Source organism: Bufo bufo, chromosome 1 (genome assembly GCF_905171765.1).
Source record: "Bufo bufo chromosome 1, aBufBuf1.1, whole genome shotgun sequence".
In the NCBI taxonomy this organism is placed as follows: domain Eukaryota; kingdom Metazoa; phylum Chordata; class Amphibia; order Anura; family Bufonidae; genus Bufo; species Bufo bufo.
The window spans coordinates 649,524,365-649,548,071 of record NC_053389.1 but is presented as its reverse complement, the minus strand read 5'-3'; the positions used below and the strand labels follow the sequence as shown (position 1 = coordinate 649,548,071).

Here is a 23,707-nt window from a genome sequence, read left to right as displayed (position 1 = left end):
ACAAATTCTAACAGTCTATTCAGTAGGACTATCAGCTGTGTATCCACCTGACTTCTCCTCAACGCAACTGATGGTCCCAGCCCCATTTATAAGGCAAGAAATCCCACTTATTAAACCTGACAGGGCACACCTGTGAAGTGAAAACCATTTCAGGGAACTACCTCTTGAAGCTCATCAAGAGAATGCCAAGAGTGTGCAAAGCAGTAATCAAAGCAAAAGGTGGCTACTTTGAAGAACCTAGAATATGACATATTTTCAGTTGTTTCACACTTGTTTGTTATGTATATAATTCCACATGTGTTAATTCATAGTTTTGATGCCTTCAGTGTGAATCTACAATTTTCATAGTCATGAAAATAAAGAAAACTCTTTGAATGAGAAGGTGTGTCCAAACTTTTGGTCTGTACTGTATATATATATATATATATATATATATATATATATATAGTGGTACTGCCTCATTCTTAAACCTTTTTGGAACAGTATCATTAATCTTACATTGTGATAAAACTGAACGATCCCCACTCAAACAGTTTTCCTCAATTTACCACTGGACAGACACAGTAAAGACCTTAACAAGTTGCGGTTGTACCTACTTGAAGTAACTAAATTGTTAATATGTCCCCTTTGGAGGACAACCCAATGACACACAGTGAGCTAATGGTTACATAACATAAATCAGCTATACTTGGCCATATGGTGGCCATTAACATTTGCACATTAAACAACTTTGCACACACCTGTGAAACCTGTAAAATATTTGCACCTCCCCATTACACTTTACACTAACCTCTTCTCCTTAATTTAAATTATATCCAACTGGTGTTATTATCCCCATACCCCTTACCTAGTTTGTCTGAAGTTGAATTTTCTGAATCTTAAACAGCTCAGCAGCTAACAATCGCTAATAGTTATATTTGAATTACTTTATATGAACCCTCTCAAGCTTACTAGTTCTTAATTTGCATTTAGTGCCACTTGCAAATTCTACGACATTCTTATGTTAAGGCCACTTTACACAGGCCAACTATCCGGACAATTATCAGGAAGAATAATTCCTAGGAATGCTAGTTCCTGATAACTGCCATGTGTAAAGATGCTGCTGATCACCCAATGAATGGGATAATACTTGTTGATGAGCAGGCAATTATCAGGAACAAGCGGTAATAATTGCCTGCTCTGATGTCCTATGTAAATGGATCTTTACTTATCCAACAGTGTAAACACTAAAACTTGCATTGACTTGTTTTTATATACAGTCAGGTCCATAAATATTGGGACATCATCACAATTGTAACATTTTTGGCTCTATACACCTCCACAATGTATTTAAAATGAAACAAACAAGATGTGCTTTAACTGCAGAATGTCAGCTTTAATTTGATGGCATTTACATCCAAATCAGGTGAACGGTGTAGGAATTACAACAGTTTGCATATGTGCCTCCCACTTGTTAAGGAACCAAAAGTAATGGGACAATTGGCTTTTCAGCTGTTCCATGGCCAGGTGTGTGTTATTCCCTCATTATCCCAATTACAATGAGCAGATAAAAGGTCCAGAATTCATTTTAAGTGTGCTATTTGCATTTGGAATCTGTTGCTGTCAACTCTCAAGATGAGACCCAAAGAGCTGTCACTATCAGTGTAGCAAGCCATCATTAGGCTGAAAAAAACAAAACAAACCCATCAGAGAGATAGAAAAAAAAAATAGGCATGGCCAAAACAACCCGTTTGGAACATTCTTAAAAAGAAGGAACGCACCGGTGAGCTCAGCAACACCAAAAGACCCAGAAGACCCCGGAAAACAACTGTGGTGGATGACCGAAGAAATCTTTCCCTGGTAAAGAAAACACCCTTCACAACAGTTGGCCAGATCAAGAACACTCTCCAGGAGGTAGGTGTATGTGTGTCAAAGTCAACAATCAAGAGAAGACTTCACCAGTGTGAATACAGAGGGTTCACCACAAGATGTAAACCATTGGGGAGCCTCAAAAACAGGAAGGCCAGATTAGAGTTTGCCAAATGAACAACATCCTATGGACAGATAAGACCAAGATCAACTTGTACCAGAGTGATGGGAAGAGAAGAGTATGGCGAAGTAAAGGAACTGCTCATGATCCTAAGCATACAACCTCATCAATGAAGCATGGTGGTGGTAGTGTCATGGTGTGGGCATGTATGGCTGCCAATGGAACTGGTTCTCTTGTATTTATTGATGATGTGACTGCTGACAAAAGCAGCAGGATGAATTCTGAAGTGTTTCGGGCAATATTATCTGCTCATATTCAGCCAAATGCATCAGAACTCATTGGACGGCGCTTCACAGTGCAGATGGACAATGACCCAAAGCATACTGCAAAAGCAACCAAAGAGTTTTTTAAGGGCAAGAAGTGGAATGTTATGCAATGGCCAAGTCAATTACCTGACCTGAATCTGATTGAGCATGCATTTCACTTGCTGAAGACAACACTGAAAGGAAAATGCCCCAAGAACAAGCAGGAACTGAAGACAGTTGCAGTAGACGCCCGGGAGAGCATCACCAGGGATGAAATGCAGCGTCTGGGATGTCTGAGTTCCAGACTTCAGGCTGTAATTGACTGCAAAGGATTTGCAACCAAGTATTAAAAAGTGAAAGTTTAATTTATGATTATTATTCTGTCCCATTACTTTTGGTTCCTTAACAAGTGGGAGGCACATATGCAAACTGTTGTAATTTTTAAACCATTCACCTGATTTGGATGTAAAAACCCTCAAATTAAAGCTGACAGTATGCAGTTAAAGCACATCTTGTTGTGTGTTTCATTTCAAATCCATTGTGGTGGTGTATAGAGCCAGAAATGCAAGAATTGTGTTGATGTCCCAATATTTATGGACCTGACTGTATATCAATATAAAGATAGAAACATAGGAACCTTGAAAAGAAAGAAATATGTAGGTGTCCAGGATTGCAGCTGTTTTGCCTTATGATGGATGACCTAGAGCAAGGCAAATGGATGTGAAGATATTCAATGTGAAATCTGAACTAGATAGCCACCGGACCTTTTTTTAAGTGAAAGCTTGGGTCCTAGCTCACTGACCCCCAAAGATGCGACATTCTCAAATGTGTCAGTGATAAGAGTGGACGCACACTTCAATAAAACCATGAGATACTAGCTCAGTATAGCCAATCTACTAAGTGTCTAGTCACATAAAATCTTACACAGTAGAAAAATGCGCCAAATATTTGAGGATTATGCTCATATAATTAATGATGCAGTTGTTGGTATTTTCAAGGTTGTCACATTTCATGATTACAGTGTAAACATTGCAATTAGAAATAATGTTATATTTTACAGTCAAGCTGTTCCCTTTTCTTGTAGACCTGGCACAGGGCTTTACGGAATTGACAGCATGCCAGATCTTAGAAGAAAGAAAACAATACCTTTCGTCCGAGATGTGGTAAGTCACATTGCTGTAAAGAAGATGAAATAATTGATAAAGTGAATATCTGGGTAAAAAACACATTACACAGCTGTAAACCAACATCTCTCACTCCCGACACCTCCATGTGCATGCATGCTCAGTCCAATCCTTATCACCCCAACATCTGCCTGTCGGAAGAGAATTGTGAGGCCCCTATACACATTAGGTGGTTGGCCAGTCCCTCAGAAATTGTCAGGATCAGCGGACACTTATCTGATGTATATGACCAGCTTAAGGCCTCATGCACACGACAGTTTTTTTTTGCGGTTGTTCCGTGATCCGTGACCGTTTTTTCTTCCGTGGGTCTTCCTTGATTTTTGGAGGATCCACGAACATGAAAAGTGAAAAAAAAAACTAAGTCAAGTTTGCATTGAAAATGATAGGAAAAACGGACACGGATCACGGACACGGATCACGGACGCGGATGACTATCTTCTGTGCATCCGTGATTTTTCACGGACCCATTGACTTGAATAGGTCCGTGAACCGTTGTCCGTGAAAAAAATAGGACAGGTCATATTTTTTTTCACGGACTGGAAAAAAACGGATCACGGACACGGAAGCCAAACGGTGCATTTTCCTATTTTTCCACGGACCCATTGAAAGTCAAAAACGGAACAACGGCCGCGGATGCACACAACGGTCATGTGCATGAGGCCTAAAGTTTAGCACAGACTAAAATTGCCCAGTTATCTACATACACAAATAAGGGGACATTTATCAAACTGGTGTAAAGTACATCTGGCTTAGTTGCCCATAGCAACCAATCAGATTCCACTTTTCATTTTCCAAAGGAGCTGTGAAAAATGAAAGGTGGAATCTGATTGGTTGCTGTGGGGAACTAAACCAGTTCTATTTTACACCAGTTTGATAAATCTCCCTCATAGTCCTTATGAAAGACATTGCCAAATTATGTGCATACAGTATCAGAATTTGGCATATGAGAAATTTCAGAGAACCTATGACTATTTATAGAGGATTTTATAGACTATAAATGTAGTGTGTCAGGAAATCCAAAGAATGAGAATTTTAAGGCGTTACAGATACTTTGAACTATAAGGAATTCCAGAGTAATTTCAGTTATGAAGAATTCCAGAGAATATATGAAGAATTTTAAAGCACTTGGGACTATATTTGAAATTTTTTAGAGAATCTCTATTTTTTTTAAAATTCCACACGATCTATGCCTAAGGCCTCATGCACACGACCGTTTTTTTTTGTGGTCCGCAAAACGGATTTCCGTTGTTCTGTGATCTGTGACCGTTTTTTCTTCCGTGGGTCTTCCTTGATTTTTGGAGGATCCGCGGACATGAAAAATGAAAAAAATATCTAAGTCAAGTTTGCGATTGAAATGATAGGAAAAACGGACACGGATCACGGACACGGATCACGGACGCGGATGACAATCTTGTGTGCATCCGTGATTTTTCACGGACCCATTGACTTCAATGGGTCCGCGAACCGTTCACGGTGAAAAAAATAGGACAGGTCATATTTTTTTCACGGTCAGGAAACACGGATCACGGATGCGGCTGCCAAACGGTGCATTTTCCGATTTTTCCACGGACCCATTGAAAGTCAATGGGTCGGCAAAAAAAAAACGGAAAACGGAACCACGGACGCGGATGCACACAACGGTCGTGTGCATGAGGCCTAACTATGAGGAATTCAAGAAAATCTATGAGGTTGATGCATGAGTATCTTTGAGGAATTTCACAGAATCTATGGTGTTGTATGAGGACTTACAGAGGATAACTATTTATGTGGCATTCCAGAGAATTTGATGTCTAATAAATGGATTCACATTTTGTACATAATACAATGAGATGAAATATCATTTAGTAAATATATATCTGCTGAGAAGTAACAGCTGTTATGAAAACAGACAAACAGTGAAAGTTGCCCATAGCAACTAATTGCATTTCTCATATTTTAGCGCAGGGATCAGCAACCTTCGGCACTGCAGCTGTTGTGAAACTACAGTTCTCAGCGTGCTCCATTCATTTCTATGTGAGTTCTTAAAAGAGCAGAACAAGTATGCATGCTGGGAGTTGAAGTTTCACAACAGCTAGAGTGCCGGAGGTTGCCTACCCCTGTTCTAGCGGCAGGGCCGGTTCTAGGTGAAATGGGGCCCTGGGGCAAAAAACAATAAGGCCCCCCCACACACACACGACACTTGCTGACTTTAACGTCCCCCCTATCACTACATAAATACAGCGCCCCATACCTCTTACATCCAGTGACGTCTCCTTTGATGTAGATGTTCTCTGTCCTCGTCTTCTCCTTTCAGACCTTCAGATCAGACCACCATTTTGTCGCCATTTTCCGTCTCTGCAGTTTGACAAAAAGAAGTCTTAGTTTACTACTTTTCCATCATCCTCCCATCTTCTGGAAAAATCATCCTGCTACCCCCAATACTGTGCCGCTGTGCTCCCCAATACTATACTGCAGAAACAGATAATACCCCTGATAATACTAGTACCACACAGAGCCCCCCATATAAAATCCCCCTTCTTTGTGGCCTCAGTAGAAGCCCCCATAGTGCCCCATAATAATGTGCCAGTATCAAGTGCCTCTCTTCCACCTCCCATGTGCCAGTATCAAGTGCCAAACCCCCCATGTGCCAGTATCAAGTGCCAACCCCCCATGTGCCAGTAACAAGTGCCTCTCCATGCCCCCCATGTGCCAGTAACAAGTGCCTCTCCATGCCCCCCATGTGCCAGTAACAAGTGGCAAACCCCCCATGTGCCAGTAACAAGCGCCAAACCCCCCCATATGCCAGTGACAAGTTCCTCTCCATGCCCCCCATGTGCCAGTATCAAGTACCAACCCCCCATGTGCCAGTATCAAGTGCCAACCCCCAATGTGCCAGTATCAAGTGCCAACCCCCTATGTGCCAGTATCAAGTGCCAAACCCCTCCATGTGCCAGTGTCAAGTGCCAAACCCCTCTGTGCCAGTATCAAGTGCCAACCCCCCCATGTGCCAGTATAAAGTGCCAACCCCCCATGTGCCAGTATCAAGTGCCAAACCCCTCCATGTGCCAATATCAAGGGCCAAACCCCTCCATGTCCAGTATCAAGTGCCAAACCCCCCCATGTGCCATGATCAAGTGCCAACCCCCGCCTCCCCCATGTGCCAATATTAAGTGCCTCCCGCTCCCCCCATGTGGCAGTAAAAGTCCGGTATAAAATTTTTAAAAAAAGACTTACATCCATCACACAGCGACGCAGGCCTCTTCCGACCTGTGTCCCGCGCTGTACGGCTCAGGCGGCACGATGACGTTATCGCGCCGCCTGCAGCGGCCTTTGTGAGACCCATGATATTATATACAGGGTGAGTCAAAAGTCGCAGGTTCAATAGTTATCAACACAGAAATTAAAACCTTCAGAGTTCTGTGTTCAGAACCAGGGACAACACATTGAACCCATCAAATAGTTGTGCATCACATGGTACTTTCTGTGTTGATAACTTTTGAACCACAAGAGATGTTGCGAATGTGAATGTGGCAACCGATTTCTCAGAAAATTCTGGTCTTCTTTAACATGCTACATGACCCCCTTCCCATTGGAAAAATTAGCCCTTGATCCAATATGGCAGTTTTCAAGATGGTGGCAATGTTCTGGACAGTGTAAAAAATAGGCTCCTCTCACCCATTACTTGCAGGGGTATTCAGGTATTTATTGTCCCTTTCGTTTCTAATATAAAAGGGTGTCCTGCGACTTTTGACTCACCCTGTACTATACCCATAAATGTTGTATTTCAGTCTATAAATAAAGCAGAAGTTTCTGTTGACCTTATTAAGATTCCTGGAAATGCTATCACTCATAACAAGACATTGTTTTTTTTAATCATTTTGTGTCAAAGCAACAAGATGATGTATTCACTATAAGGGAAAATCCATCCCTCCATGTGTATGCATAGATTCCTTTTATGTACTGTAATGCATTAGGCTTTTATATTGTGATAGTCTTTAGGCTGCATCAGCACAGCTATTGTAATGTTACATTAACCCCTTCAGGACCCTGCCATTTTTCACCTTAAAGGGACACTGACAGGCCCAATTAGCATATTTAGGCATATATACAGTGGGATGCGAAAGTTTGGGCAACCTTGTTAATCGTCATGATTTTCCTGTATAAATCATTGGTTGTTACGATAAAAAATGTCAGTTAAATATATCATATAGGAGAAACACACAGTGATATTTGAGAAGTGAAATGAAGTTTATTGGATTTACAGAATGTGTGCTATAATTGTTTAAACAAAATTAGGCAGGTGCATAAATTTGGGCACTGTTGTCATTTTATTGATTCCAAAACCTTTAGAACTAATTATTGGAACTCAAATTGGCTTGGTAAGCTCAGTGACCCCTGACCTACATACACAGGTGAATCCAATTATGAGAAAGAGTATTTAAGGGGGTCAATTGTAAGTTTCCCTCCTCTTTTAATTTTCTCTGGACAGTAGCAACATGGGGGTCTCAAAACAACTCTGAAATGACCTGAAGACAAAGATTGTTCACCATCATGGTTTAGGGGAAGGATACAGAAAGCTGTCTCAGAGATTTCAGCTGTCTGTTTCCACAGTTAGGAACATATTGAGGAAATGGAAGACCACAGGCTCAGTTCAAGTTAAGGCTCAAAGTGGCAGACCAAGAAAAATCTCGGATAGACAGAAGCGACGAATGGTGAGAACAGTCAGAGTCAACCCACAGACCAGCACCAAAGACCTACAACATCATCTTGCTGCAGATGGAGTCACTGTGCATCGTTCAACCATTCGGCGCACTTTACACAAGGAGATGCTGTATGTGAGAGTGATGCAGAGGAAGCCTTTTCTCCGCCCACAGCACAAAAAGTGCCGCTTGAGGTGGGCTAAAGCACATTTGGACAAGCCAGCTTCATTTTGGAATAAGGTGCTGTGGACTGATGAAACTAAAATTGAGTTATTTGGCCATAACAAGGGGCGTTATGCATGGAGGAAAAAGAACACAGCATTCCAAGAAAAACACCTGCTACCTACAGTAAAATATGGTGGTGGTTCCATCATGCTGTGGGGCTGTGTGGCCAGTGCAGGGACTGGGAATCTTGTCAAAGTTGAGGGACGCATGGATTCCACTCAGTATCAGCAGATTCTGGAGACCAATGTCCAGGAATCAGTGACAAAGCTGAAGCTGCGCCGGGCTGGATCTTCCAACAAGACAACGACCCTAAACATTGCTCAAAATCCACTAAGGCATTTATGCAGAGGAACAAGTACCATGTTCTGGAATGGCCATCTCAGTCCCCAGACCTGAATATAATTGAAAATCTGTGGTGTGACTTAAAGAGAGCTGTCCATGCTCGAAAGCCATCAAACCTGAATGAACTAAAGATGTTTTGTAAAGAGGAATGGGTCAAAATACCTTCAACCAGAATCCAGACTCTCATTGGAACCTACAGGAAGCGTTTAGAGGCTGCAATTTCTGGAAAAGGAGGATCTACTAAATATTGATTTCATTTCTTTTTTGTGGTGCCCAAATTTATGCACCTGCCTAATTTTGTTTAAACAATTATAGCACACTTTCTGTAAATCCAATAAACTTCATTTCACTTCTCAAATATCACTGTGTGTGTCTGCTATATGATATATTTAACTGACATTTTTTATCGTAACAACCAACGATTTATACAGGAAAATCATGACGATTAACAAGGTTGCCCAAACTTTCGCATCCCACTGTATGTCAGTACAGGTCTTATAAAGTCTATTAAAATCATCTAAGTATCCCCCCTGTCCACCTTATAAATACCGAAATATTAAGTTTTATAACCTGCTTGTCCGGTCACAAATCTGCCCAAGGGGCGGCGTTTCATCTGAAAATGCGCCCAGCCAGCCGCTCCCAACTGCCGTCTGAAGCCCCGCCCAGCTCATCAATATTCACTTCGCTGGGCGGCGGCTACAACTCTCCCGACTCAAGATTCTGCGCACAGCCCATTCGATCCTCTGGGCACGTCCTCCGTCCAATCTTCAGCGCATGCGCCCGGCCGGGGTCACATCGCGCCTGCGTACAGAGCGCTGCAGCCCCTGCTTTATGCGCATGCGCCGGGCACTTGAGTCGGGAGAGTTGTAGCCGCCGCCCAGCGAAGTGAATATTGATGAGCTGGGCGGGGCTTCAGACGGCAGTTGGGAGCGGCTGGCTGGGCGCATTTTCAGATGAAACGCCGCCCCTTGGGCAGATTTGTGACCGGACAAGCAGGTTATAAAACTTAATATTTCGGTATTTATAAGGTGGACAGGGGGGATACTTAGATGATTTTAATAGACTTTATAAGACCTGTACTGACATATATATGCCTAAATATGCTAATTGGGCCTGTCAGTGTCCCTTTAAGAACCAGGCCATTTTTTGCATATATGACATGTCACTTGATAACTTTAAAATGCTTTTACTTATCCAAGCCATTCTGAGATTGTTTTCTCGTGACATATTGCACTCCATGACAGTGGTAAATTTGAGTAAAAATATTTCATTATTATCTATAAAAAAATACCAAATTTACAAAAAAAAATCTAAATTTCTATTTCTCTGCTTTTAAAACAGACAGTGATACCTCCTATAATAGTTATTACTTTACATTTCCCATATATCTACTTCATGTTTGGATCATTTTGTAAATTATGTTTTCTTTTTTTGGGATGTTAGAAGGCTTAGAAGTTTAGAAGCGAATCTTAAAATTTTAAATTTTTTTCCAAAACCCAATTTTTAAGGACCAGTTCAGGTCTGAAGTCACTTTGTGGGGCTTACATAATAGAAACCTCCCATAAATGGCCACATTTTAGAAAGTACACCCCTCAAGTTATTCAAAATTGATTTTACAAACTTTGTTAACCCTTTAGATATTCCACAAGAATTAAAGGAAAATGGAGATGAAATTACTGAATTTCACTTTTTTGGCAGATTTTCCATTAAAAATTTTTTTTTCATCTAACAAAGCAAGGGTTAACAGCCAAACAAAACTCAATATTTATTACCCTGATTCTGTCGTTTACAAAAACACCCCATATGTGGTTGTAAACTGCTGTACAGGCACACGGCAGGGCGCAGAAGGAAATGAACGCCATATGGTTCTTTGAGGGATTATTTAAATTTGCCATGTCACATTTGAAGACCCCCTGATGCACCCCTAGAGTATAAACTATAAAAAAGTGCCCGCATTTTGGAAACTGCAGGATAAGTTGGCAGTTTTGTTGGTACTATTTTAGGGTACATATGATTTTTGGTAGCTCTATATTACACTTTTTGTGAGGTAAGGTAACAAAAAATAGCTGTTTTGGCAGCGTTTTAATTTTTTGTTTTTTACAATGTTTATCTGACAGGTTATATTATGTGCTATTTTTATAGAGCAGGTTGTTATAGACGCGACAATACCAAATATGACAACTGATTGTTTGTTTCAGTTTTACATAATAAAGCATTTTTGAAAAAAATCATGTTTTAGTATTCTGAGTGCCATAGCTTTTTATTTTTTGGGCTATTGTCTTAGTCAGGGACTCATTTTTTGCGGGATAAGATTACGGTTTGATTGGCACTATTTTTGGGGTGCATATGACTTTTTGATCGCTTGGTATTACACTTTTTGTTATGTAAGGTGACAAAAAATTGCTTTTTTTTAAACCGTTTTTATTTTTTATTTTTTTACGGTGTTCACTTGAGGGGTTAGGTCATATGATATTTTAATAGAACTGGTTGTTACGGACACGGCGATACCTAATATGTCTACTTTTTTAATTTTTTTCCCTTTTAACACAATAAAAACATTTTTGAAACAAAATAATCATGTTTTAGTGTCTCCATATTCTAAAAGCCATATATTTTTTTTTTTTGGGCTACTGTCCTATGTAGGGACTCATTTTTTCGGTATGAGATGACAGTTTGATTGGTACTATTTTAGGGGGCAGATTACTTTTTGATCGCTTGATATTACACTTTTTGTGATATAAGATGACAAAATGTGTTTTTTTTTTTTTTTTTTTTTAACAGTGTTCGCCTGAGGAGTTAGGTCATGTAATATTTTTATACAGCAGGTTGTTATGGACGTGGCAATACCTAATATGTCTAGTTTTTTATTTATTTAAGTTTTAAACAATAAATGCATTTTTGAAACAAAAAAAATCATGTTTTAGTTTCTCCATATTCTGAGAGCAATATTTTATTTATTTTTTTGGGCTATTGTCATAGGTAGGGGCTCATCTTTTGCCGGATGAGGTGACAGTTTGATTGGTACTATTCTGGGGGGCATACACCTGTTTGATCGGTTAGTGGTACTATTTTTGGGGTGCATATGACTTTTTGATCGCTTGGTATTACACTTTTTGTGATGTAAGGTGACAAAAAAATGGTTGTTTTAGCCCAGTTTTTATTTTATTTTTTCTACGGCGTTCAGGTGAGGGTGTGGATCGTGTGATATTTTTATAGAGACGTATATAGGTTGTTACAGATGCGTAAATACCCAATATGTCTGTTTTTCCTTTTTTTTCTATTTTTTTTTCACAATTTTGTGTGTTTTATTTTGGGAAATTTTATATATTTTTTTTTACTTGAAACGAAAAAAAAAATTATTATGAAAAACTTTTTTCTTTTTTACTTTTTTTTTTTGTCCCACTGTGGGACTTCAACTTCTGGAGTCTGATCCCCTCTGCAATGCATTACAATACAACCTGTATGGTAATGCATTGGTTGTCAGCATTGGCTGTCAGCCACTCTCCTTCTGTAGGAGGAGAGTGGCGTGGGAGCTGGTGTTGCAAGCAGTCAGGCTTCTGATCCAGAGACCGTTGAGGAGGACATCAGTGACATGCAGACAGTAATCGATGTTGATGATGTAGCTGATCGCGCTTGGGAGCCGGGTGAATTAGGGTCTTCATCATTATCGGGAGAAAAGGGTGGCAGCTTGCCCGTGAGGCGGCGGAGACAGCAAGTCGCTAGCGTGGCCGGGAGTCAACTGGGTGGCAGCAGTGGGAGGTCGGGAGCCAAACGTGCCCGGGGTAGACCACCGCTTCGCAGTAGCCTACCTGCCCGGAAAGTAGTGGTGCAGGGGTTGACGGAAGCAGCAGTGGTAGCAGTCAGTCAGTGCTTATTGTTGGGGGTAAAATCAGCGATGCGGCAGTTTTTAGGTAAGCCGCCGGAGAAGGTGAACAGGGCCATTTGTAGAATCTGTAGGCAGCAAGCGTGGCGAGGGTGCCAATGTTGGCACCACAGCCCTGCGTCAACATATGCAGTGTCACCATTAAGTGGTCTGGGAGAACAGTGGCTCCAATGTGGTGGTCCAGCCTGCCGCAGCTACCTCTGAATCAACCAGTGGCACGCACCCGATTTCAGGGAGTCAGGGCCACCTCAGCCGAAGGGAGCTGTCTGTCCTTCCCATCATCTACCAGTCCTGGTGCTCCTGCTCCTCCTCCTACACCTCGTCAGTCATTCCGTCAGCAATCAATCAACGAAACGACTGACAAGTGACAACAGTATGTGTACACTCATCCACGGCGCAAAAGCTGAATGTGCTCTTGGCCAAGTTTCTGGTGCTGCAGTCCCTCCTTTTCCAAGTGGTGGACTCTGCACCTTTCAGAGAACTGATGGCTTGTGCCGAACCGAGGTGGAGAGTCCCAAGCCGTCATTTCTTTGCCGAAAAGACAGTACCAGCCCTGCACACACATGTAGAACAGAAGGTGGGCCTGTCCTTAAGCCTGTCGGTGTCTGCCAAAGTGCGTGTGGAGCTGTAACTACGTTCAGGGACAATACATGTCCTTTACGGCCCACTGGGTAAATGTAGTTCCTGCACAGCCACACTAGCAACTTGGCCAGGTGACACAGCTTCCGCCTACACGTTCTCACGCCGTTGGTCCTGTGACAATGTCCGCCTCTACCTCCTCCTCCTCCACCGTGTCTTCAGCCTCCACTTCAGGGACAATTCACAGTGCCCCTCCAGCATACCACATGTGCAGGGCACGGCGGTGTCACGCTGTTTTGCACCTCTTTTGCCTGGGCGAACGGAGTCACACAGGGGAGGAACTGCTCCGTGTCCTTCATCAAGAAATTGAATCCTTCCTCTGCGACAGATTAAAATCTGAACCATGGTGACCAACAACGGGAAAAACATGGTGTCGGCGTTGAGTCAAGGAGGGCTTAGCCATGTGCCCTGCATGGTACACGTGTTCAATCTGGTTGTCAAGCGGTTGCTGAAGTCTTCCACCCATTTGCAAGACATTCTAAAAATGGCCAAGAAACTTTGCATGCACTTCAGCCACTCATACATCGAAACACACACCCTCCTTGAGCTGCAGCAGCAGAATGGCATCCCCCAACATAGGCTGATATGCGACGTTTCCACCCATTGGAATTCCACCCTGAATATGTTGGGCTGACTATATGAACAGAGACAGGTCATAAAGATTTCTTTATGATCCAAGCGGACAGGAGTACTCCCCTGTGTAACTTCGATGTCAGCCAGTGGCAGCTCATGTGTGACACCTGCCATTTACTCAGGCCCTTTGAGGAGGCCACATTATTTGTCAGTCGACAGAACTACGGGATGAACTATGTCATTCCAATGCTTCATGTCCTGGAACAGATGCTGGTAAATCTGGCTGGTGAGGAGACTGGCGATGTAGCGCCTAGATCTCAAGGCCACATGAGCCCTGTGGGGGCTAAACTTAAGGAGGAGGAGGAGGACATTGGAGCACAAGCAATGTGTAGCGAAATGGGTGGTTTTTCTACACAGGTGACAGAAGAGGAGGAGCAGGAGCAGCCAGAGGAGCTACAGGGCAGTGAGGAAGAGGAGGCAGAGGACCCAGACACACCGGGCAGTATGCAGTGGAGATGGAGGCATGGAGTCCCTCCGAGTCACTTGCACAAATGGCCCGATACATGCTTACTTGTTTGCTTAGTGACAGCCGAATTGTCACCATTCGGCAGAGGGATGACTTCTGGCTCTCCACCTTGTTGGACCCTCGCTACCGGTCCAAAATTGGGATCTTTTTTAAACCCGCTGAGAGGGAGGACAAACTGAACTACTATAGAGACATCCTATGTAGTCAGTTGGCCACTGCCTATCTGCATCATCGTGAATCCTCTCACAGGTCTGACCGGGGGGGGCCCTCTGCCCTCACATTCCTCTGCCATGGCTGCTGAGGCAGGGTGGGGGGGTAGGCGCAGTTCTACTTCCATCAGCAGCAACATGAGTCTAGTGTCGCTGATGAGCAGCTTTCTTCACCTGCCTAGAGAAGAAAGTACTCACCAGCAGCAGCTGCAGCTAGACATGGAGCAGGATCTGAACCAGCAGGTGATGGCATACTTGGACAGTACCCTGCTACCCCACATTGAAGATCCGCTGGATTACTGGACAGCCAAACTGGATTTTGGGCTGCAACTAGCAGAGTTTTCCCTGGAAAAGCTGTCCTGCCCGGCCAGTAGTGTGGCATCAGAGCCGGTGTTTAGTGTGGCAGGGGCCATAGTTACCTCAAGAAGAACTTGCCTGTCCGCCCAAAATGTGGATATACTGACCTTTGTCAAGATCAATCAGCCGTGGATCAGCCAAGATTTCCACCCACCAATGCCTGAAACATCAGACTAGATCATCCATGGTGCCACACCAACACTTTGACAAAAGAGACCTGTTTCTTCTGGCTACCTGCCTCAGCTACTATTCTGATGCTGCCACCTGCATGATGCTCCACACATCTGATGACAAGCGCTCCTTCTTTCACCCACCATCTTCAGCTGGTACTGGTATTGCCACCCACCTCCACACTGTCACCTTGCCACTCTGTGGTCTCTTTATGTTGCTGCCACCTCCACACTATGTCACCTTGCCACTCTGTGGTCTCCAGATGCTGCTAACACCTCCACACTATGTCACCTTGCCACTCTGTGGTCTCCTGATGCTGCTGCAACCTCCACACTATGTCACCTTGCCAGTCTGTGGTCTCCTGATGCTGATGCTACCTCAACAATATGTCAGCTTGCCACTCTGTGGCCTCCTGATGATGCTGCTGCTGCCACCTCCACACTCTGTCATTGTGCAACCCTGTGGCCTCCTCCTGATGCTGCTGCCACCTCCACACTCTGTCATTGTGCCACTCTGTGCTCTCCTCATGCTGCTGCTGCCACCTCCACACTGTCATTGTGCCACTCTGTGGCCTCCTAATAATGCTGCTGCCACCTCCACACTCTGTAATTGTGCCTCCCTGTGGCCTTCTCCTGAGGCTGCAACCGCCACCTCCACATTCTGTCATTGTGCCTCTCTTTGGCCTCCTGATGCTGCTGCCTCCTCCACACTATGTCATTGTGCCACTCTGTGGCCTCCTGATGCTGCTGCCACCTCCACACTGTAATTGTGCCACCTTGTGGCCTCCTCATGATGCTGGTGCCACCACCTCCACATTCTGTCATTGTGCCACCCTGTGGCCTCCTCATTATGCTGCTGCTGTTGCCACCTCGACACTGTCATTGTGCCACCCTGTGGCCTTCTATTGATGCTGCTGCCTCCTCCACATTCTGTCATTGTGCCACTCTTTGGCCTCCTGATGCTTCCACCTCCACACTGTCATTGTCCCACTCTGTGGCCTCCTTCCGATGCTGCTGCCGTCACCTCCACACTCTGTTATTGTGCTACTCTGTGGCCTTCTGATGCTGCTGCCACCTCCACACTGTCATTGTGCCACACTGTGGCATCCTCCTGATGCTGCTGCCGCCACCTCCACACTCTGTCATTGTGCAGCCCTGTAGCCTCCTGATGTTGCTGCTGCCACCTCCACACTGTCATTGTGCCACCCTGTGGCCTCCTCCTTCTGATGCTGCTGCCGACACCTCCAAACTGTCATTGTGCCACTCTGTGGCCTCCTGATGCTGCTGCCACCTCCACACTGTCATTGTGCCACCCTCTGGCCTCCTCCTGATGCTGCTGCTGCAGCCACCTCCACACTTTGTGCCATTGTGCCACTCTGTGGCCTCCTGGTGCTGCTGCTGCCACCTCAACACTGTCATTGTGCCACTCTGTGGCCTCCTCCTGATGCTGCTGCCACCTCCAGACTTCTCGTGCTGTTCCCACCCTCCCCACTTCATGACTGGGCCACTATTTTGCCTTTTGGCCTGACTGACATCATCATTTATTTGACCCTTCTTCTGATCTGTCAGAAGGAAGGAAAAATTTGACGCACAACGGATCCTGTTTTTGTAGCAGCTGTAATGCCTTTATGGTTCCATCAGAATTGCCTTGTGATTTGGTAGCCAAAAGCAGGAGTGGGTACAAAACACAGAAGACATGCAAATATTCCATTCACGTGTCATCTTTGTTTTGGACTCCTGTTTTTTTTGGCTTTAGCAATACTGATGGATTACTGACCAAATGCTGATCAAGTGAAGGAGGATGTTCCACAGACAGGATCAGTTTTTTGGGGGTTATTGTTCTGACGGATCAGAGGATGGGCAAAATAATCAGTGACATCAACACAAACTTACTGCTGACACCCTCTCCACTCTGTTGGGGGGGGGGGAGCTCTACTTGTATAAGCGTTTAATAGAACAGGTTCTGTAGACATCTATATGGAATCAGCTGCCGATGGTGTAAAAGGTGTGCGCTTCTTCTTGATGATAACATTGACCTGTAAGACCACACTTGAGTTAATATGGTCAGTTTTGGCCCCGTAACTGCCCAAATAAGTGAAATGTGCAGAGATTCTAAGAGCAACGCCTGTCATCTGCATGTCATACTGATTCACAGTATTGTTTCACTACCACAGCAGACTCCCTATGCGTGTTACTGCAAGGCACAGTGTTCTACACCACTATAAAGGCTATCTGCAGCCAGGAAATAGCTGTTTTTTTAAAGCAATTCGCCGCAAATACATTTGGATTCAACCACATTTTTGGGAAAAATTTGGCGAACCGGCCGAATAAAATTTTTAGAGAAATTCGCTCATCTATATATATATATATATATATATATATATATATACACATATATATATCCTCTGGAGAAAAACAGACAGAAGAGATAGCAGGAGCACAAACATATGTTCTCTTTTCTGTAGAAATGTATAGTGTAGTGTCTTCACTGTAAAGTTTATGTTTTATGCTGTATTATTTATTTTATTACTATAAATATATATTTTATTTTAAATGTCATTTTTTCTTTTTTTCTTTTTATTGATGGTTTTTATAATAATAAAATTGTCATGAAGCATAATTTGCTCAGCATTTATCGATTGTCTGATTCCTAACATTTTTAGAGAAGTACTTTTATATTTTTTCTTGAACAATAAGTTCTCTTTCTATCCAAGCAAAGTTTATGTGTTATTGATTTTGAGAAAGAAGATGTTGCCTTATTTGTTATGTTTCTCTAATTATTTTCTATTTCTTTTTCTTCTCTAAATATTTCATTGGCATGCAGGCGATGGTAAGTACTCACCTGACATCTTATATGTAGACTGTGTTTAGACATACGATTTAATGATGAGTTAAAGAGGTATTTAAAGGCTTGCGGTCTCAGTTCTGTAACATAGCATTGGTGAGTACAGACTGAAAATGTATAACTCCAGAAAATCAATGGCATACTATAATGCTTCTGACATGAAACATAGCTTAAGGTAAGCTAAAGGAGTTGTCCCACATAAATATTCTACAGTTTTCAAACCAGCACCTGGATCTGAATCCTTTTTTAATTGCATGTAATTAAAAATTGTTTATAGCTACTGAGTTATTCAATAAAATATATGTGTATAGTGCCACTTAATTTCTTATTTCTTTGACCTTCTCACTGAGAAGGCCGCACATGCTCAGTTTCATCCTTCAACTGCCTCCTAAGCTGTGATAGGGAGAGCATGGACACGCCCCCTTATCTACAGCAGAAAAGACACTCCCCTTGAGCTACCAGCTTAATACAAATCTTACAGAGAAATGAATGTGGAGATCTCTGGATCCATGTGAGGTACAAGGTGGGTTCTAGATTTGTTAGGAAGATATTGTCATGTACCATATGATGTCTGATTTTCATTAATAACAGAATAAAGAAGAAGCCATTGTTAAAGTAATGGTGCACTGCTCTATGTGGTTAACATAATGGGGTCATTTATTATGACCCCCCCCATGCCAGAAAATGGCATAAAAAATTCACAAGCTTATATACGCAACCTCGCCACTTTCTGACGAAGGGAGAGTGGTAGGTTGGGACAGGGGTGTGGTATGGACGGGGACATTGGCCCACCACATTCAATATTATTATTTACGCAAGTTTATTGGTGTAAATGACAACTGAAATGTACTCCACCTGAAAGCTGGAGTAGATTTCAGTCTAGGTGCACAGACTACCTGAGGATGCACCTAATTTATGATGAGGCTTTCGCCTCGTCATAAATTAAACACATTCTCCAGTGGTATAAGGATGTCAAAGACCAGTGTAAATTGCTGGTCTTTAATAAATGACCCTAAATGTGTCTGCGCCTCTCCGTCTCTTATTCACTTTATATTAGAATGGCCATTATTCGCAAATACTGTAGCAAAGAGCACCACAGCATGCTGTGTTAATAGTACAGTGCACTGGTGGTTACTTTAAAGGGCATCAGCAGATTTGTACCTATGACACTGGCTGACCTGTTACATGTGCATTTGGCAGCTGAAGGGATCTGTGTTGGTCATGTTCATATGTACCCGCATTGCTGCGAAAAATGATGTTTTAATATATGCAAATGAGCGTCTAGAAGCGATGGGGCATCTCTATTACACCTAGAAACATAGCTCTCTCTGTAACTGCTGCACCCTCTGCACTTTGATTGACAGGTCCAGGCGGCCTAAACATTATTATGCCTGGCTCTGTCAATCAAAGTGCAGAGGGCGCAGCAGTTGTAGAGAGAGCTGAGCCTCTAGGTATAAGGGCAACACTCCCGTTGCTCCTAGAACCTCAGTTGCATATTTTAAATAAATAAAAATCTCAGCTATGCAAGAACATGTGAACATGGGACCAACACACATTCCTTCAGCTGCCAACCTCACATGTAACAGGTCAGCCAATTTCATAGGTACAAATCTGCTGAGAGTTGCACTTGTCTCATGATGACAAGGATGTTACATAAACAATAAAGTCACAAGTACATTTCAGTATTACAGATGCATACCTGTTACATGAGGGCAGTATTACAAGGCTAGTATTTATCTCTAGAGATTTCCATGCATCCATGTGGCATTGTATTTTCACAGGGTTTTGGGTGTTGCAGCTGCAAAATGGACCTTAGCAAACAGCAGTATTATAGCAATATAAAATGCACTTATTGTGAGCAGCAAGATGTATCATGATTAGTGTTGATCGAGCATGCTCGGCCGAACACCTGTTATTGGCTATGCAGCCAATAAACGTGCAGGTAGGTACTGCCCTCACTGTAATGCCAGTAGCCATGTTGGCTACTGGCATTACAGTGATTGGCAGGCCAGAACACATTCGTAGTCATTGAGAGCTGTGGATAGGAAGGGACAGACAGTGTAGGGAGTGCAATAGGAAGATTTTTATGCTAAAAACTTTTCAGAGCCCCAAAAGTCCTTTAAAGGACTATTGTGTGACAGCAGCAATATATATTTTTAGCGCATCCTGCGCTAAATACTGTGTAATAGGCCGCTGCGTTAAATTATCCGCGCCACATCTCCTGTTTAAAGTGTGCACATCCCTAAAATAGTGACATCCAGTGTACTTTTTTCATAGATGGTGTCCGCTGCGGACAGTTAAATTATCTGCGCCACATCTCCTGTTCGCATCTCTAAAATATCAGTGACATCAAGTGTACTTTTTCCATAGAGGGTGTTCGCTGCGGACAGTTAAATTACCTGTGGTACCTGTCCTGTATAACGTTTCCTCATCACAAATACCTTTGTACATTTTTTTGCGCATACACTTTCAAATCCTACGCTACTGTACATGTGACATACTTTCAAGCATATATCACATTTAAAATGAAGAAGGCGAGCAGTAAGGGACGGGGAAGTGGCCGTGATGCTGATGGTGCACGCAGAGGCCATGAACCTGGGCTCGGAGAAACTGTGCCTGCTGCCAGAGCACAAGGAAAAACAATCATCCACGATACCTAGCTTCATGTCCCAGTTTGCTGGGCGGCGCAGGACAAAACTCTTAAAGTCAGACCAGTGCGAGCAGGTCGTCGGTTGGATTGCATCAGAAAATGCTTCCAGTCAGTTAAGCACCACCCTGTCTTCCACCAAGTCCAGTCTCAGTAGCCAGGAGTCTGGTCAACACAATCCTCACCCTGATCCTCCTTCCTCCCACCATGTACAGTCTGGCCAAACAAGTGATCCTACACTTGGATATTCCGAGGACCTCTTTTCATCGCCATTACTTGATTTGGCCCTCTCGCCAAGCACACTTGAAGAGGGACATGAGATCTTGTGCCCTGAGTCTCAACCTCTTAAGCATCCACAGTCACAAGAACATGATGGTGGGGAATGGCAATTAGTGTTTAATGAGGTGGATGATAATGAGACACAGTTGCCAATAAATCAACCGCAATTACTGTCTCAAGAGGTTGATGAAGAGGATGAGGATTGTCAATCACTGAGGTTGTGGTTAGGTCAACAAATCAGGAGGATGATCAGAGTGAGGAAGTGGAAGAGGAGGTGGTGGATGATGAGGTCACTGACCCAACCTGGGAAGGTGGACGGCCGAGCAAGGACAGCAGTACAGATATGGAGGGATCTGCAGCACCGCAACAGGCTGGAAGAGGCAGTGGGGTGCCAAAAGGGAGAAGGCAGTCCACACCAAACAGGCCAGCATTTGTTCCACGGAGCACCCGCTTGCGGATTTCTCCCTTGCCAAGGGTTAGATGTTCCGCAGTATGGCACTTTTTTGAGGAAAGTGCGGACGACAAAAGAATAGTAGTTTGCAACCTGTGCCATATGAAAATGAACCGGAGCGTGAACACTAGCAACCTCACCACCACCAGAATGATCCGCCACATGGCATCCAAGCACCGTAATAAGTGGGATGAACGCCTGGGTCCACAATCTGTGTCTGCGGGTCACACCACTGCCTCCTCTTTCCCTATGTTACGTGCTGGCCAATCCCCTGTCGAAGGTGCATGCCCGGATACCTCCTGCCCTGGACATGGAATTTCGCAAGCACAATCAGTGACCACATCCACTTTGTGTCCCAGCACAGCGTCCAAATTTCCTTACCCCAGGCCTTTGAACGCAAGCGCAAATACCCAGCCACCCACCCACAGGCCATAGCATTAAATGCGCAGCTTTCCAAATTAATGGCCATGGAAATGTTGCCATTTAGGCTTGTCGATACTGAGGCCTTCCGCAGCCTGATGTCGGTGGCCATCCCGCGTTCAACAGAAACTTACAGGATTTTAGAGAAAACCGGGTATATACCACTATTGACCGGGGAGTACAAAAAACTAGGAAACAAGATTCTGATATCTCTTCTAGTGAGACTAACATCTCCGAGAGTGATAAGGAAGGCGGCCAAATTCATTGTGGAAGAGGTCAGGGGCGGAGAAGGGGGAGGGGGTCACAAGGATCATATGAAAACACTGGACAACATTTTTTAGAACAGGGAGTTCCCTACCACCTAAAAAATCGCAATCAAACGAGATCCCACCACCTGTGACCCCGTCACTAAACAGTGCGGGCAGATATTAAACTTATCATCCAGGAAACTTGGACAGGCCGAAATGGCAATACTTAACAAAGGTTTATCCTTTGTACCCACTTCATCTTTCAACCTGTTTAATTGGACCAAGGATCTCAGCATTTTTGGTAGGAAACTGAAATGGCATAAACACTTTGCCTTGGCCAATAGGTGAAAGAGTAGAGAAATGGGGATTTCGGCAGATATTTTACAAGATGTTAAACTTCTATTCAGTTTAAGTGAGAGCACTGTGCAGGAAGGGAAAGGGCCTTTTACTACACTCAAAAATAGGAGTACTAGGATACCACCAGTAGGCGACCCTTCTTGCATTGATGTTTTCTTAAACCAGGTCTCCCAGGAATTGGAACATCTTACTTTTGATAAACCTAAATTTAACTGTACCAAAGATGAATATAAGGCACTGGAGAACTTGGAACGTGACAATAAGATCACGATAAAGCCTTCAGACAAAGGAAGCAATGTAGTTATCTTAGATACATCTAAGTATAAAAAACTCTACCTGGACCTCCTGGGAGACAAAGACACATACGAGAAAATCAAGACTGATCCTACTGTAAAATACCAGAAAATGTTGAAAATCATCCTTTGTGAAGGTAAATCAGAGGGTCTCATTTCGGAGGATGAATTTGATTTCCTTTACAAAAAATATCCGACTATACCGACCTTCTATGACCTCCCAAAAATTCATAAGGGGGTTACACCCCTTAAGGGAAGACCCATAGATTCCGGGGTTAATAGCCTGGGGCAAAACGTGGGGGTATACATCGACCACATTTTGGCCCCCTTTGTTAAAACATTACCCTCCTACATCAGGGACACAGGGGACCTCCTGGGTTGCATAGAAGAAATTTTTCTTGAAATTGACACCTGGCTGGCCTCCATTGATGTAGAGGCGCTCTACTCCTCCATCCCACATCATTTTGGGATGAGGGCAGTGGAGACATTCCTGATGACCAGGGGGTGCCAGTTTTGTGCACGCAATTGTTTGATTTTGAGACTCCTGGAATTTACAATCACCTGCAACTATTTTCTGTTTGGCGGGGTCTTCTATCACCAGCTCAGGGGCACAGCGATGGGGAGCCCATGTGCCCCATCGTATGCAAATTTGTTCCTGGGCTGGTGGGAGAGGACCATGGTCTTTGGTGACCCTCTGGCCCATGTGACTGAGAATGTGGTCACATGAGTCAGATTCAACGATGATATTTTCCTATTATGGAAAGGGGAGGTTGAAGATCTGCATAATTTCGTGGGCATCCTTAATATCAATGAGGTTGGCCTGCGATTCACTTCAGAGACTAAAAAAGATGCCATCCCATTCTTGGATATTGTCATTATTAGAGGGAATCGGGGAGAACTGGTGACTAGAGTTGAGCGAACACCTGGATGTTCGGGTTCGAGAAGTTCGGCCGAACTTCCCGGAAATGTTCGGGTTCGGGATCCGAACCCGACCCGAACTTGGTCCCGAACCCGAACCCCATTGAAGTCAATGGGGACCCGAACTTTTGGGCACTAAAAAGGCTGTAAAACAGCCCAGGAAAGAGCTAGAGGGCTGCAAAAGGCAG

At 43.6% G+C, this 23,707-nt stretch overlaps 1 protein-coding gene across 3 annotated transcripts in view; it reads left to right on the top strand.

Moving 5' to 3' along the window:
* Positions 1–23,707, top strand: part of UNC13C (unc-13 homolog C) — a 793,844-nt gene that overhangs the window by 182,603 nt on the left and 587,534 nt on the right. The window contains exons 5-6 of one of the 3 annotated variants that reach the window (XM_040413932.1): positions 3,370–3,437; positions 17,886–17,891. In XM_040413932.1, coding sequence (XP_040269866.1) covers positions 3,370–3,437; positions 17,886–17,891 — 74 coding nt within the window. Of the gene's footprint in view, positions 1–3,358; positions 3,438–17,885; positions 17,892–23,707 lie in introns of all 3 variants that reach the window. The other 2 variants (XM_040413930.1, XM_040413931.1) reach the window with 2 other exon arrangements.